Raw genomic sequence first — 13746 nt, 5'->3', positions numbered from 1 at the left:
GCAACATCTTCTGATTTTAAACAGACTACATCCATTCAGATTTCTATCCCTGGCATGCTGACCAAAAAAGACAAATAAAAAGCAACACGACGGATTCATCTGTATAAAATTTTCATAGGAAAACAAAAAGAGAAATCCTATCCCTAGAAGAGTGAAACTCACCACACCCTATTTTATGACTATGCAACAATGATCTGAGATAAAAGCATTCTTAACTGGTGAAATATTACTTGAATTTACCTGTAATTGGTGTCTGCATTGAAATAATAAGATGGGGAGTGGGTGATAGAAAGAATGCTGAATTTAAGCATACATGGTTTTTTAAAAAGGATTTTCTTAAGTGTAGTTCAATGCACCGTATATCTGGTCCAAGAGTTAGGACCAGCAAGCAGCAGAAAATTTATGTTTGCTTTTAATCATGGATGCCACAGAACAAAAGTTTCCATTACAGGGTTTCACTTGAGAATAACAGCACTCAAGCAATTTTCAATTACTATACTTCTTACTTGTCATAAAGCAGAAAGCACATGTTTGAGATTTTACTGGAAGTTAGAACAGCAGTTTCTGAAAACCTCATAAAAGGGAGGACTGATTTAGTCCTAGGATCTCTGCAGGATACCTGAAGTTCAATTTTGTCTCTGAACAAAAGCACTGTAGCAGCCCGCAGGCTTTGCATAGGATAAAGGGAGTTGGGGGCACTTCACTCACTGGCTGATCTAAAAAAAGCCAAATCATTAAAAGGCCCTTAGAAACCACCATCACCACCACCACCACCATGGAAAGGAAGCAACAGAAAAGAAGCTCTGGCTTTCCCATCTTCCAGACAAATGCTTTCAGTGGTTAAAACTACTTCTATCTTATTTCAGGGTCTTCTATGCAGATCTAGAGTGAATTCACACCAGAAGCCATTTGTTGAAAAGAGAACTTCCAGCTCCCTCCTCTTCCATGGAGAACGTTTGATGTGAACGTTTTGTAAGATACAATTTCACGAACAGAAAGGACTGAGTTGCATTTAAGGGAGTTCAGCTGAGCCCTTTCATCTGACACTGTGACCCTAATCTAATAATCGGTTCTCTTTGCTTCAGTTCTCCAACTCGAACATACTTTGAAAAGTTAAAGTGTTTGGTATCTACTGATTACTAGCTGCTGAAAGATGTAATAGGCGTGCATTTCTGAGTTCCTTGGAAGAAAAATTCTTGAGAAACACAAACTATCTATGAAATACAAAAGCTTGGAATGGTAAGTCTGCAGATAGAAGACTATTTTAATGGCCTAGGATTTTTGACATTTCAAAAGTGGAGAGTAGAGTCTTTTCCTATTTTTGAGCACAGAATTACAGGGCAATCGAGTTACACGTCTATTTGCTTGTGTAAGTGCTCTCTGAAGCACCCATTAAGGAACAAAAACAAACAAAAACACCCACATACTGCAGATATATACAATTATACAATTCAATTAAGGCCCAACTCTAATATTAAGTGTTAAAATCAAGCTCTGTAATAGTGAAAGTGCACATTTCAACTTAACACGGTATGGAAACTACCAAGTTTTCCCGTTCCCAGTAGAAAAGTCCCATGACTACTTTCTGTGATCACCTTACCCACAGTCTCTGCACCTAAGAACTGATTAGCATCCCTTCCCTCTGGTTGGTTTCTGTCCTCAAGGAGCTTATGGTCTAAATGAAAACAAAAACAAAAACCTGAGGTGCCTGGGTGGCTCAATCAGTTAAGTGACTGACTTAGGCTCCTGTCATGGTCATGATCAGCAGGAGCCTCCTTCTCCCTCTCCCCTTTCCCCCACCCCTGTTCATGCTCTCTCTTGCTCTCTCTCTCTCTCTCAAATAAATAAAATCTTAAAGATAAATAAAAATAAATGAAACAAATAAAAAACAACCTAAGTGCTAGACTATTTGTGCACAAGAGCTATGGAAGCCCACAGAATCATCTCATGTAGAGGGAAAAGAGACAGGAAAGCCTCTTAGGGAAACAGGGAGACCAGGACTGAGTTTAAAAGTTCCCAACTCAGGGAAGCCTGGGTGGCTCAGTGGGTTAAAGCCTCTGCCTTCGGCTCGGGTCATGATCCCAGGGGTCCTGGGATCGAGCGCCGCATCGGGCTCTCTGCTCTGCGGGGAGCCTGCTTCCTCCTCTCTCTCTCTCTGCCTGCCTCTCTGCCTACTTGTGGTCTCTGTCAAATAAATAAATAAAATCTTTAAAAAAAAAAAAGTTCCCAACTCAGTCAGGAGGAAAGAGAACATCATGCAGGTGAGGAAGGAGACAGAACAATCAAGGACCATGCTCTAGAATTTGGACTTGACCCCTAAAGCTATGAAGAACTACTAAAGAATTTTTAAGCAGGAGAATGACATAATCAAAGTTACAATTTTGGATCTGACCATTCTGGAAACAGTCTAGAGCAGTGCTGTTCAAGGTGGGTCTGCAGGCCACTGCTTGCCTATAAGCTGTTTGTTAATGGTCCACACAAGGTGAGTACAAACACTGAGAATGAGTACTCAGAAACGTTTATGGCAGCTCAACATTGCAACAATATTGGGTTTGTGATTGATGGGTTCGTCTTATTGAATACGACAGAGACCAGCTTGCATGAGGTCAACTTATGGGGTGGTTGCAGGTGGTTCAACCCAGACAGAAAGAAAAGACGGAGTCATGTTTAGTAAAGGCCACGTGCATTGGTGTGACTGGAAATTAACAAAACAAAATAAAACTGACCATTGACAACAGACAGCTTGAGAAGCTGGTCTGAGAATCATTTCAGGGGTCAAGACTGGAAGCAAGGAGGGGCGCCTGGGTGGCTCAGTGAGTTAGGTGTCCGACTCTTGGTTTCATCTTGGGGCATCATCTTGGGGCATAATCTCGGGGTTGTGGGACTGAGCCCCCTGTTGGGCTCCATGCTCAGTGTAGAGTCTGCACCTTCTCTCTTCCCCTCCTCTTGTGCCATCCCTCTCTCTAATAAGTAAATAAAATCTTTTAAAAAAAAGGGGGGGTCACCTGGGTGGCTCAGTGGGTTAAAGCCTCTGCCTTCAGCTCAGGTCATGATCTCAGGTTCCTGGGATCGAGCCCCGCATTGGGCTCTCTGCACAGCAAGAAGCCTGCTTTCCCCTCTCTCTGCCTGCCTCTCTGCCTACTTGTGATCTCTGTCTGTTGAATAAATAAAGAAAAATCTTAAAAAAAAAAAAGATTGGAAGCAAGGAGCCCCAGGAGAAGCTGCTGGTGCACAGTGGTCCAGATGAAACCTGAAGTCGAGCAGTGATGGTAGGGATGGTGAGAAGAGGTCCAAGCTGAGAGGTATTAAAGAGATCAGATCCACACCAGGACTCGGTGCCATGTGGATGTGAGGGGTGCAGGAGAAGCAAGGATGGCTCCTGAGATTCCAGGACTCTTCTTTCCTTTTAGAAAAATGGCCAGGTATAAAGCAATAGCATGCAAGGACCTCATGAGAGGCAGGACCAGCAAAAAGATTCTGAGTTTGTAGCCATTTTCTTGGAGTGCCTTTGAATGAGCAGAAGAGCAAGTTAATGAAATACAGAAAACTAAGCACCCTGGCGGTTAGCACTGAGCACTGCTGGGAATTCAGTGCGTGAAAAAGGAAAACATCCTATGCCAAGCCTATGCTCTCCCCCCTTAAAGGAAATCAAGCCTCAAGGAGCCCAGTCTATTCATTTGGGACCAGCTGGAGCCCTGGAGTCCCAAGTACTATTAAAAAAAAAAAAAAAAAAAAAAAAAAAAGACCCTCCCCCGAGGCTATATGCTGAGGGACTTGCTCATCTCCCCACCCCAGCTGTGTATAACACAAACCCCTCCTTCTCAAATTTGTGCAGATATTAAAACAAGGCCTCAGACCAAAGGGAACAATGATAAAAGAGGGGTTGTGGGTAGAAAGCATAAATGAAATCAATGACCCTAACCTCAAAACCCGCAGCTTTCCTCTTGTGCTCCGGTTCACAACCCTGTATCAATCAGCAGGGGCTGTGGACAGCTAGCCAGTCAGGCCTGAATTGCTAGCTTGAGGACTGAACAGTAACCCAGCACGGGCTACACTACACATCTGAGCAAACCCATCCGACAACATTCCAGAGCTAGGAAGGGAGGTGGCAGCGTTAGGGGGTGAGGTCTTCACCTCTCCACAGGGCGGGCACCATCCTCTTCCCAGGCAGCAAGAGTGGCAATCTGGCAACCCTCAGGCTGCCCAGACTGAAGCAGGCAGGATCGGCAGCAGACACGCCTAACAGTTCTGGCAAACCACAAACGATCACCAAGTACATAATTAATCTCTTTCAAGAAGGGTGTCTCATCATCTTAAAGTTGTTACCCTTTATCATGTCTGGGCTTCACTGATCTGATGTCTCAAGTTTCACCGGCAAGTGTGAGTATGGGGCTCAGTAAACCTCAGAACTCTCAGTTCTTTCAGGAGTGGTATTTTTTATTTTTATTTATTTTTAAGGATGTATTGATTTATTATTTATTTGAGACAGAAAGAACACGCATAAGCAAGGGGAGCAGCAGGCAGAGGGAGAGGGAGAAGCAGGCTCCCACTGAGCAGGGAGCCCAATGTGGGGCTCGATCCCAGGACCCTGGGATCATGACTTGAGCAGAAGACAGATGCTTAACTGACTGAGCCACCCCGGTGCTCCTAAGGAGCGTTATTTTTTAAATATTCATTTGCTTTCATTGTTTCATTCTTCTAGGTCTTTTTCCTCGGTCCTTTCCACTGAGTTCCTTCACCATATCCTCCTGGATGCTGGCAAAAGTCATTTGTTAGAAAAATCCAAACGGTTTTGCATTTCTGTAATGTGATACATTCCAGAGGCTCAAGCTCTGAAAGAATTCCTCAATTTCACAACAATTTAGGAACAGCTAGCACTTACTGAGCACATACTACACGCAGGTGCTATTACCATCTCCACTTTCCCGGTAGGAGGGAGACCTGTGGCACAGACAAGCAGGGCAATTTGCACAAGGTCCCACAGTTAACAAATGACACAGCCAGGATCTGAGCTCAGACGTCTTCATGATGCAGAGAAGAAAAATTAAAGGTTTAAAAAAATACATGACAAATGATGGAACAAGGAAAAAGCCTCTCAAGGAAAATTGCTCTTATTACTTTAAGTGAACCATGGTCTTTTATTAGACAGATCCAAGTCCTGGAAACAAAACAAACGGAGGGAGCCCATGCTGCCTGGTCTAGGCTCCTTTTGCAGAAGGCAGAAAACCCCGATTTCCAAAGCTGTGCTTTTCTGCCATCTTTCAGCGCCTTCCAAGTGGTCTGTCCCGATCACAGAGGTCATTCTCCTGGATTTGAGGGAAAATGAGCTTGAAGCGATGGAGCTCTAAGACTCCTTGGGTTGATACCAAGCTTGCCCCTTTCCAAAGAGCCAAAGGGATTTTGGTGAATTCTAGTTCAAGCCTCTGACTTGAGTCTGACCCAATACAACCACCCAGGACAAACCACCTACACAGGGAAGCAAGAAGATTCCACTTCCACTGACTGGAGCAGGTAGACCAGGGATACCTCCTGGGTGCTGGTCTCCTGCCTCCAACTTTATCTTTTCCTTTCTGTCTGGCAGGAAGTTGAAGCCAAGCCAGACCCCAGCAAACCTGTGTGATCCAAGACCTGTGGTCCCGTACCATTTCGTGTCAATACACCCACACTAACTAAATGTAGTCCATCAGGGCGCCTGGGTGGCTCAGTGGGTTAAGCCGCTGCCTTCGGCTCGGGTCATGATCTCAGGGTCCTGGGATCGAGTCCCACATCGGGCTCTCTGCTCAGCAGGGAGCCTGCTTCCTCCTCTCTCTCTGCCTGCCTGCCTCTCTGCCTACTTGTGATCTCTCTCTGTCAAATAAATAAATAAAATCTTTAAAAAAAATAAAAATAAAAATAAAAAAAATAAATGTAGTCCATCAGACATCCCGCCCAGGCAGAACGGAGTCCAGTGGCTTTAAAACCAAAACCCTTGTTCCCCTCTATGACGCTGAAATAGATCCTGTGGATCGACTCTCCTAGTCTGACAGCTAAGCAACTTATCCTCATCTGAAGGAATAGAGCAAATCCCTGAACTTTCCAACTACTCATCCCATTCTCTCTCTACAGAAATCTGAAAAATGTCTACCAACAAAACAAAAAGCAAACCTACTTATTAAAACAAGTCTAACTACCTTAACTTCAAGATTATATGTTTCCTGACAAAACTGCTCTTATAAAAGACACTCAAAGTTCTATTATCATCTAATTACAATTTCTATACAGCTATTTATGTGTGTGTGCTTGGAAGCTAAAAAAAAAAATGAAGCTTTCAATTACTTTTGCACCTACCACAAAAGCAAGTAGAAACAGGACAACCTTTCACCGGGATTTTTTTTTTTTTTTCTTAAATGCTAGAGTCCTTTTCTTAAATGCTGTTTTCTCACAGCTCCAATCAAGGTGAGCAAAGCCAGGCAAAATGCAAGCATAATGTATATGGTCATCCCCAGACTTTCTTACTACATAAAGGGGAAATTGATAAAAAAAGAAAAAAGTACCACACAGCATTTTCTTTCCCCACCATAATTTTTCAATTTTCTTTAGAGTAATGCCAGCCAATAACTAATTAGAACCATACCCTTTGTCATCCCAATGGGAAGCAGTATATGAAAGGTTGTAAAGAACAAATGTTAATGAGAACTTTTAAAAATTAGTAATCTGGAACTCTAGTTGCCCCTCTGTGTAAAACAAATTCTATCCTTTGAAACTATTTTTAGAGTTGGTGAGACAACATGGTCAGGGTCCAACAGCAAGAAGGTAAGTAAGTGTTTACCCACTCAGCACCCTGAACTGAACTGGGGATGCGCTGGCCTTCTTCACTGTTCTTATTATGAAGTTGCCATCACAAGCTCACAGACTTACTTCTAAGCATCTCGATTTCAGACAGGAGAGATAAAAACTCGAAATTTTTTTAAAAAAGAAGGGAATTGTTTATTCTCTTTGATTTCAAGGGAGAAAATACTTCCTGTCAAAGTGAGTACCTTGCTTTTGTAGTTCCTAAAAGTATGTTTTCCATAAGAAACACAGCTGAAGTCTTTTTACCTGGTATATCACAACGAATATATCTGGGATCAGATCTCGAGCTGCCCAACTGCGAACATCCAGAAGCAGAAACTACAGCCTTAAAAACTGGACTTCTTTACCAGAACAAAGTGAACCAGTGGATGCGAGACACAAAAACTGAGAAAAAATGAATTTTTGACATGCTCGGCACCACGGTTTGGCCATGCTCAGCATTCTGAACTGTATTTTCAAATGAGGGTCTGCCCTGTGTGGTCCAGACTTTCACCCCGGTGGAATGAGCAGGTCCAGACTAGGGACAGAGACCCATTTTTTGTGTGTGTGCAAAAGGACTAGCCAGGGCAGAGAGAACCAGGCATGGCACAGATCATATGAAATAGTCTCCTTTTCCAAGAAAAAGCTTAAAACATTTGCAACACATCTTAATTTGCTTCATGTTTTTACCATCCAGCAAATTTCCTTTATCCACTGTGAAAAACACAATAGGCCTTAGGTCTGTAACATTTACCATCATTATGTGTTTGCAAAAACTAGAAATCATTTGTATTGCCCAATAAGGACATTTTATACACACTGGTATACTACAGAAATTCGCGGTAACAATGAAAATATTTTTTGGTAAATCATTTCTGAACATTATTCCTCCCTCAACAGATCATCAAAACCACCAAGGAAAACAAAGAATTCCCATACATCTTAACCAAATAAAGGACTGGCCATTCACATTCATGCAGTATCAAGTACATAAATCAAACAGGAGCAAAATCATCTAAAAAGTGGTTAAAATGCCAAGTTTTGCCTCTGTGTGGTTAGTGAGCCCATGTTTTCCCAATGTTAAATTTACAAACTGTATTTGTTAAACTGTATTTCCTACTTTAAATCCCAAGTCTGTACCTTACACTGCCTGGGGATCGATGATTTACTGGAGACATTTGGGGTCACAGTATAAGCCTTTCGCTCTTACTAAATCTAAATCATGCTTCTCAACAAGACTCTGTACACATAAAAGGAACACACGGCAGGCCGTTACCATCCTCCCTAGAGGCACCTAAAAGCCCCCGAACGGCCCTTCTCCTGTCCACTCCATAAACTAAGATTCTCCTCTGAAAGGGAAGGGGCTAGATTCACACGTTGCGTCAGGCTCACCAATTAGGCAAGAGCTCTCCAAAACTTGTCCTGTTTCGATTCATGACGAAATTTCACGAATTCGTTTTCTTAAAACAGACACCTTCATCCCAACTGACACTCGAAAACCCAAACTAATTTCAGCAGGAATGAAAAGTTGACAGCGAAGTGTAAATTTCCCCCAATCCTCGTTTCTCCACTTAATCTGCACCTCTGTTCAGCGTTTAATTCGAAGTGTGCCGAGACAACCCGGACCCAGCAACTAGGGGGCCGCACGGACGGGTCTGTTCCCGTGCCTGGGAGGCATCTGGGGAAGGACCGCCGGACAGGCAGACAATGAAAAGCTCCCCGGTGGCCACCAGTCGAGCCCGCGGGTGCGGAGGGAAGAGAAGAGGAGAGGAGTGAGCGCCCCTCTCTCCCAAAGCCACGGTCAGCGGCTGCCCCCCGGGACGCAGGGCGGCCTGGCCTCGGAGTCCCGGGTCACTAGGTGGGGGAGGGGCGGGGTCCCCTGAGAAGCAGATTTCTTTTGGGGAGAGGAAACTTCCTGGTCTAGGCATTATGGGTAGGGGGCGAGCGCCTCCCCCACCCACTACAGGTATCCGCCGAGAGCCTGGCGGCTAAGGGAAGGAAGCAGCCCCTCCCCGCGCCTCCGGCCGGGAGCGCGGTGTCACGGGGTCGGGACCCCCAGCGCGGCCGCCCCTTCTACGAGGCTCCCAGCGCGTGGGGACCTGGCTCGCCACTCCTCGGGACGCAAGCCGGGATCCAGGGCCGGAGGGTGTCAAACTTACCCCACGGGAGCGGTCTGACGCCCGCACGGAGGAGTTGCCGCGGGAGCCCCAGGACGGCGGGGTCCTCGGACCGGGGCGGGCATACACAGAGGAAGGGGACACTGAGGGACACGAAGGGAAGCGCGAGCAGGAGCGCACGCAGGAGCGTGAGGGGCTGCGAGGGGCGCGGGCGAGGCCGCCGAGGACCCTGCTCCCCCAACTCGCGGGCTGCTCTCCTAGGCCGGGGGCGCCGACGAGGCCCGCACCGCTCACCTTTCTGTGCTTCTCCTTGTAGGGCAGCGCCAGCCACGGCATGTCCCGCACGAAGTCCTGCCACTGTCGCTGGTCCTGGTCCGAGGACACGAAGACTATCTCCAGGCGGCGCCGCGGCTCGGGCTCCGCGGCCGCCCCGGCCCCCGGCCCCGGCCCGGCTCCAGCCCCGGCCCCCGGCCCGGCCGCCGCGTCCCCCCGCAGGCGGCCGTAGAAGGCGGCCAGGCTGCCGCTGAGCTGCGCGCAGGGGGCGCTCAGGCTGCAGCCGAAGTAGAGCCCGAGCAGCGAGATGCCGCGGGCGCCCAGCGAATGCACGTCCACCTCCTCACCGCCGCCCGTCACCAGCTTCTCGCCGAGCAGCTCCTCTAGGAAGCCCGACATCCTGGCCCACCGCAGCCCTGGGGCACCCGGGTGGGCAGGCGGCGGCGACCCCGCTCGCTGGGTCCGCGAGGCGGGCGGAGGCGGCGGTGGCGGCGGCGGCGGCAGCGGCGGTGGCGGCGGCGGCTGGCGCGGGGCAGGAGAGAGCCCCGCCCGCCCGGGCCCGCCCACGCCCCGCCCCCTCCGGGCTGCCCTTGCCACGCCCCCTCGGTGGCAGTCTCGGGCCACGCGCTGGGCCCAGATCTGCTGCAGCTGGCCAGCGGGGCAGGGGCTTCCACCACGCTGCGGAACCGCCCGGGAAAGCGCCCGGGGCGAGAAAGCTGGCGGGAAACGCCCCACTCTGAGGGCTTTCTCCCAGCTAAGTGCAGAGAGAAGAGGGGTCCGCGGAACCGGCCTCTCTGAAGCTGTAGTCCTCCGGGAGCTGGACTTGGCCTCCAACCTTCGAACTCTTGATTCTCTCCGGACCTCCCCCAAACATTCCCACAGTACCCCCCCACCCGAGTGCTCGCTCGCTTGTGCTCTTCTCTCTCTCCCCAAAGCCTCATTGACCATTTCGTACTCCTCTGGCCTCTTGCAATGCTTACAGGACTTAGCATCTTCGTACACAATTACTTCATCAGCCTGGGTCTCACTTGCACTACTTTCTCTACTGTATGTTTCGTGTATGTTTTTGTCTACTATAGGAGAAGCGGAGGACGCCACCTCTTATATTTTTTAGGTAGCTTCTGATCTGGAGCTAGGGATACGTGAGAGAGTCCACGATACTTGCACGTGGGTCACAGGTCTCCATGTGGGGGTTCAGTCCACAGGTCGCAGCAGCCATTCCCCTCCAGCGAGTGGCTCTGTTCCATCTCCACAAGTGTAGGCAACAGATGCCACAGCGTCTTTCAATCAATGCTGATTGCACTCCTGAATGGGTTCCATAGCTTTTATCAAGTCTGATGATAGTTAAGAAAAATTCTAGGAATTTTTTTTTTTTTTTTTTTGCCAGCTGGCATGATGCTACCCTGTGCTTAGCTTAAACAGGTGGCCTGTGGAAAGCCTTCCCGCCTCACACACACACGAAAAAATAAAATGCATACCCTGCCAACCCGCGAAAGAGGACCTTTAGTGTGTGTGCTCAGCTACCAAGAACCTAGTGAAAGGAAAAAAAACGCTCCTCTCACTGCCCTCCAGCATGCCTTGGAAGTTATTTCTTGGGCACCTACCGCCATCTAATGGAAAGAGTGAAAAAAAAAACGAGCTCTGCCAGAGCCCAATATGTAGAGATACTGGCAGGCATGGTATTTCTGTTATTTTATAGCGGCTTTCCACACACACACAAATACAGATACAAATCGTGGCACGCTTTACAAGAGTTCAATTAAACTTCAATGTAATTCCGAGATCTGGGCACAAACATAAATCTTCATGCCTGAGGTTCTTAGTTTGTTTAGGATTGAACAGGGAGTTGTACTGGTTTTCAGTGCCATGAAATGTTATCACACAAACTGGTGAAACAGGCGGAGATGGAAACCCAGAGCAGATAGGCAATCTCTAAAAATCAGATTCACTTTCTTAGTTTCCACCTAATATTCCTGCTCATTTCACAAGGAGGATCTTTGAAGTGAGAATTGCCTTTAAACAGGCAAGAACCATATCACAAAAGGCAAATTCTGAGTCTTAGAGTGTCGTGCCAAAATTCTATGCCACCGCAGGGATAATCTTACTATAAAACACACAGAAAGCATCACTTTTTTTTTTTAATTTGTTTATTCATTTGAGAGAGAGTGAGTGCAGACACAGGGAGAGGGAGAAGCAGACTCCCCGCTGAGTAGGGAGCCCGATAGGGGACTCAATCCCAGAACTGCAGGATCATGACCTGAGCCGAAGGCCAGGCGCCCCAGAAAGCATCACTTTTTAGTGAAAATATATTAAGCTATGAACATAACAGACATTAACTTACTAGATCTCTTTTAAAATCCTGAAAGTAGAGGCCCCTGGCAGGCTTGGTTGGTAGACCCTGCAACTTTTGATCTCAGGGTCGTGAGTTCAAGCCCCACACTGGACATAGAGATTACTTATTTTTTTAAAAAGGCAGGGGGAAGTCCTGAAAGTAAGTTAAAATCCTCGTTTTCTCATCTATATCATATTTGAAATACCCCTTGGTGGGTTACATTAGGCACCACTGAAATCATGTGAGACAGATAGATCCTATGTTCTGACATTTTAAAATGAACACTGATGAGGTATAAAAGGACTAGAAGCATTTACACCCTGTGGAAGCCAAAGGACAAAGTGTATGGTGTGGAGCTAGGTGAAGTGGGAGCTGGAGGGATTGCAAATTTGGGAAAACAGTGAAGTCACGATTAGAATACTTAACTGTGGTACACTAGGTGCAAGTCTGATATAAAGAGGCAGTTTGTTCAGTATTTTACTTTTATTATTTTACAGGAAAGCACTTTCCACTGGAGTATATCCAAACCAGCATCTGGCACCTGGGAAAGTGAGAGTTTGAACATACTGCACATGAAATATAAATAAAACGTAGAGAATTGTTGGTGCAGCAGGCCTTGGTTAGAAGCCAAATAGCGCAGCTGCCTTTTAAAGGGGTGTGGAAAGAGTGGATTTGCGGTGGAAATGATTCCAAAATCATAATTCTAGTGGGTGTTTTTTACAAGAAGCCCAAGGAGACTCATTAGGCTTCCTGTAAAGAATAGCCAACATCCTTTGGCTTGTGAAAAGCACTTTCTCTGCATATGCACTTCAAAAGACCCACTTATAGACAATGTCCCTACTGGTATTTAGCTAGTTATAGGAGTTGACTGGCTATTCCTTTTGGGTGTTGTTTTTTTTTTTTAAGATTTTATTTATTTATCAGAGAGCGACAGAAAGAGCTTGCACAAGCAGTGGGAGAGGCAGGCAGAGGGAGAAGAAGAAGCAGGCTTCCCACCAAGCAGGGAGCCTGTTTCGGGATTCGATTCCAGGACCCTAAAATCATGACCTGAGCTGAAGGCTGATGCTTAACTGACTGAGCCACCCAGGTGTCCCTGGCTATACGTATACACATATAGATGCCACCTTTAAGATTTTTAAATCCCATTTCTTGGTTTTCATGTATAGTAGCATATGTGCACAAAGATATGTGTATATACAGATACTTACTGATACGCTGGTGAAATCAGAAAAAGACTGGAAAATTGGAAAGAGCCAAACTGTGAAAAGACAGAAATGATAAAATCATAATCAACCTAGTCATTGAAAAGAATGAAAATTCAATGTGCACTGTATTGGTCTATGTTCTTCAAAGAAACAGAACCAGTATCTATAGTGATTTATTATAAGGAATTGGCTCATATGATTAGGGAGGCTGAGAAGTCCCAAAATCTGCAGTCAGCAAGCTGGACCTAGGAGAGCAGATAGTAGAGTTCCAGTCTGATTCCAAAGGCCTGAGAACCAGGAGAGCTGAAGGTGTGAGTTCTGAGTCCAGGAGGTCTTAGGAGAACACCTAAGTCTCAGCTTGCAGAACCAAATCTCCTTCACCTCACTTTTTTGTTCTGTTCAGGCCTTCCTCCAATTAAATGAGACCCACATGGGAGATTCACAGGTTAATCTCATCAAGAAACGCCCTCACAGACACACCCACCATAATGTTTAACCAAATATCTAGGCACCCCGCGTCCCAGTCAAACTGATACATAAAATTAAACATCACATGTCAACCCCTTTTGTCAACTTGGTGCCCATATCTCCTTAAACCATGCTTACTCTCCAAATAAAGACAATAATAATAACAAGATTGCGATTCCACCTAATGTGATACAGATATCCTGTGTAGAACCAAACATGTACTAAGCCTTTCCCCATGAGAGGAGATGAAGTCCTTCAGTGATATTTACTCTTCTCCCTCTGCTGTCACTTGAATACAATACTGTTAAATTAACAACCCTTAAATACATCTTATATTACATTATAAGTGAATAAGAGAGGGAAGAAACAAAGACGTGTGCCAAACATATGTGTATACACACATACTCATAACGATAAAAGAAGAAAATACTCATGAGATCACAGCTAGTATTATTACTACCTTTTGCTACTATCCTTCTCATATTTCCTTTGTCTTCAGCAAGCACCTCAGCTGGTCTCGTTTCTTTAGTTGGTGGAGTGA

At 46.2% G+C, this 13746-nt stretch overlaps 1 protein-coding gene across 1 annotated transcript in view; it reads right to left on the bottom strand.

The window, feature by feature from the left end:
- NXN (nucleoredoxin) overlaps positions 1 to 9718 on the bottom strand; it is a 154360-nt gene extending 144642 nt beyond the window's left edge. The window contains exon 1 of the mRNA XM_004747377.2: positions 9222 to 9718. Coding sequence (XP_004747434.2) covers positions 9222 to 9599 — 378 coding nt within the window. The 5' untranslated portion in view covers positions 9600 to 9718. The remainder of the gene's footprint in view (positions 1 to 9221) is intronic.
- Positions 9719 to 13746: the final 4028 nt, after the last annotated feature.

The sequence above is a fragment of the Mustela putorius genome, unplaced genomic scaffold (assembly GCF_011764305.1).
Source record: "Mustela putorius furo isolate JIRA1106 unplaced genomic scaffold, ASM1176430v1.1 tig00003962_pilon_pilon_pilon, whole genome shotgun sequence".
Classification (NCBI taxonomy): Eukaryota; Metazoa; Chordata; class Mammalia; order Carnivora; family Mustelidae; genus Mustela; species Mustela putorius.
Note: the sequence above shows the minus strand (reverse complement) of the source record. Positions and strands in the feature narration are given on the sequence as shown.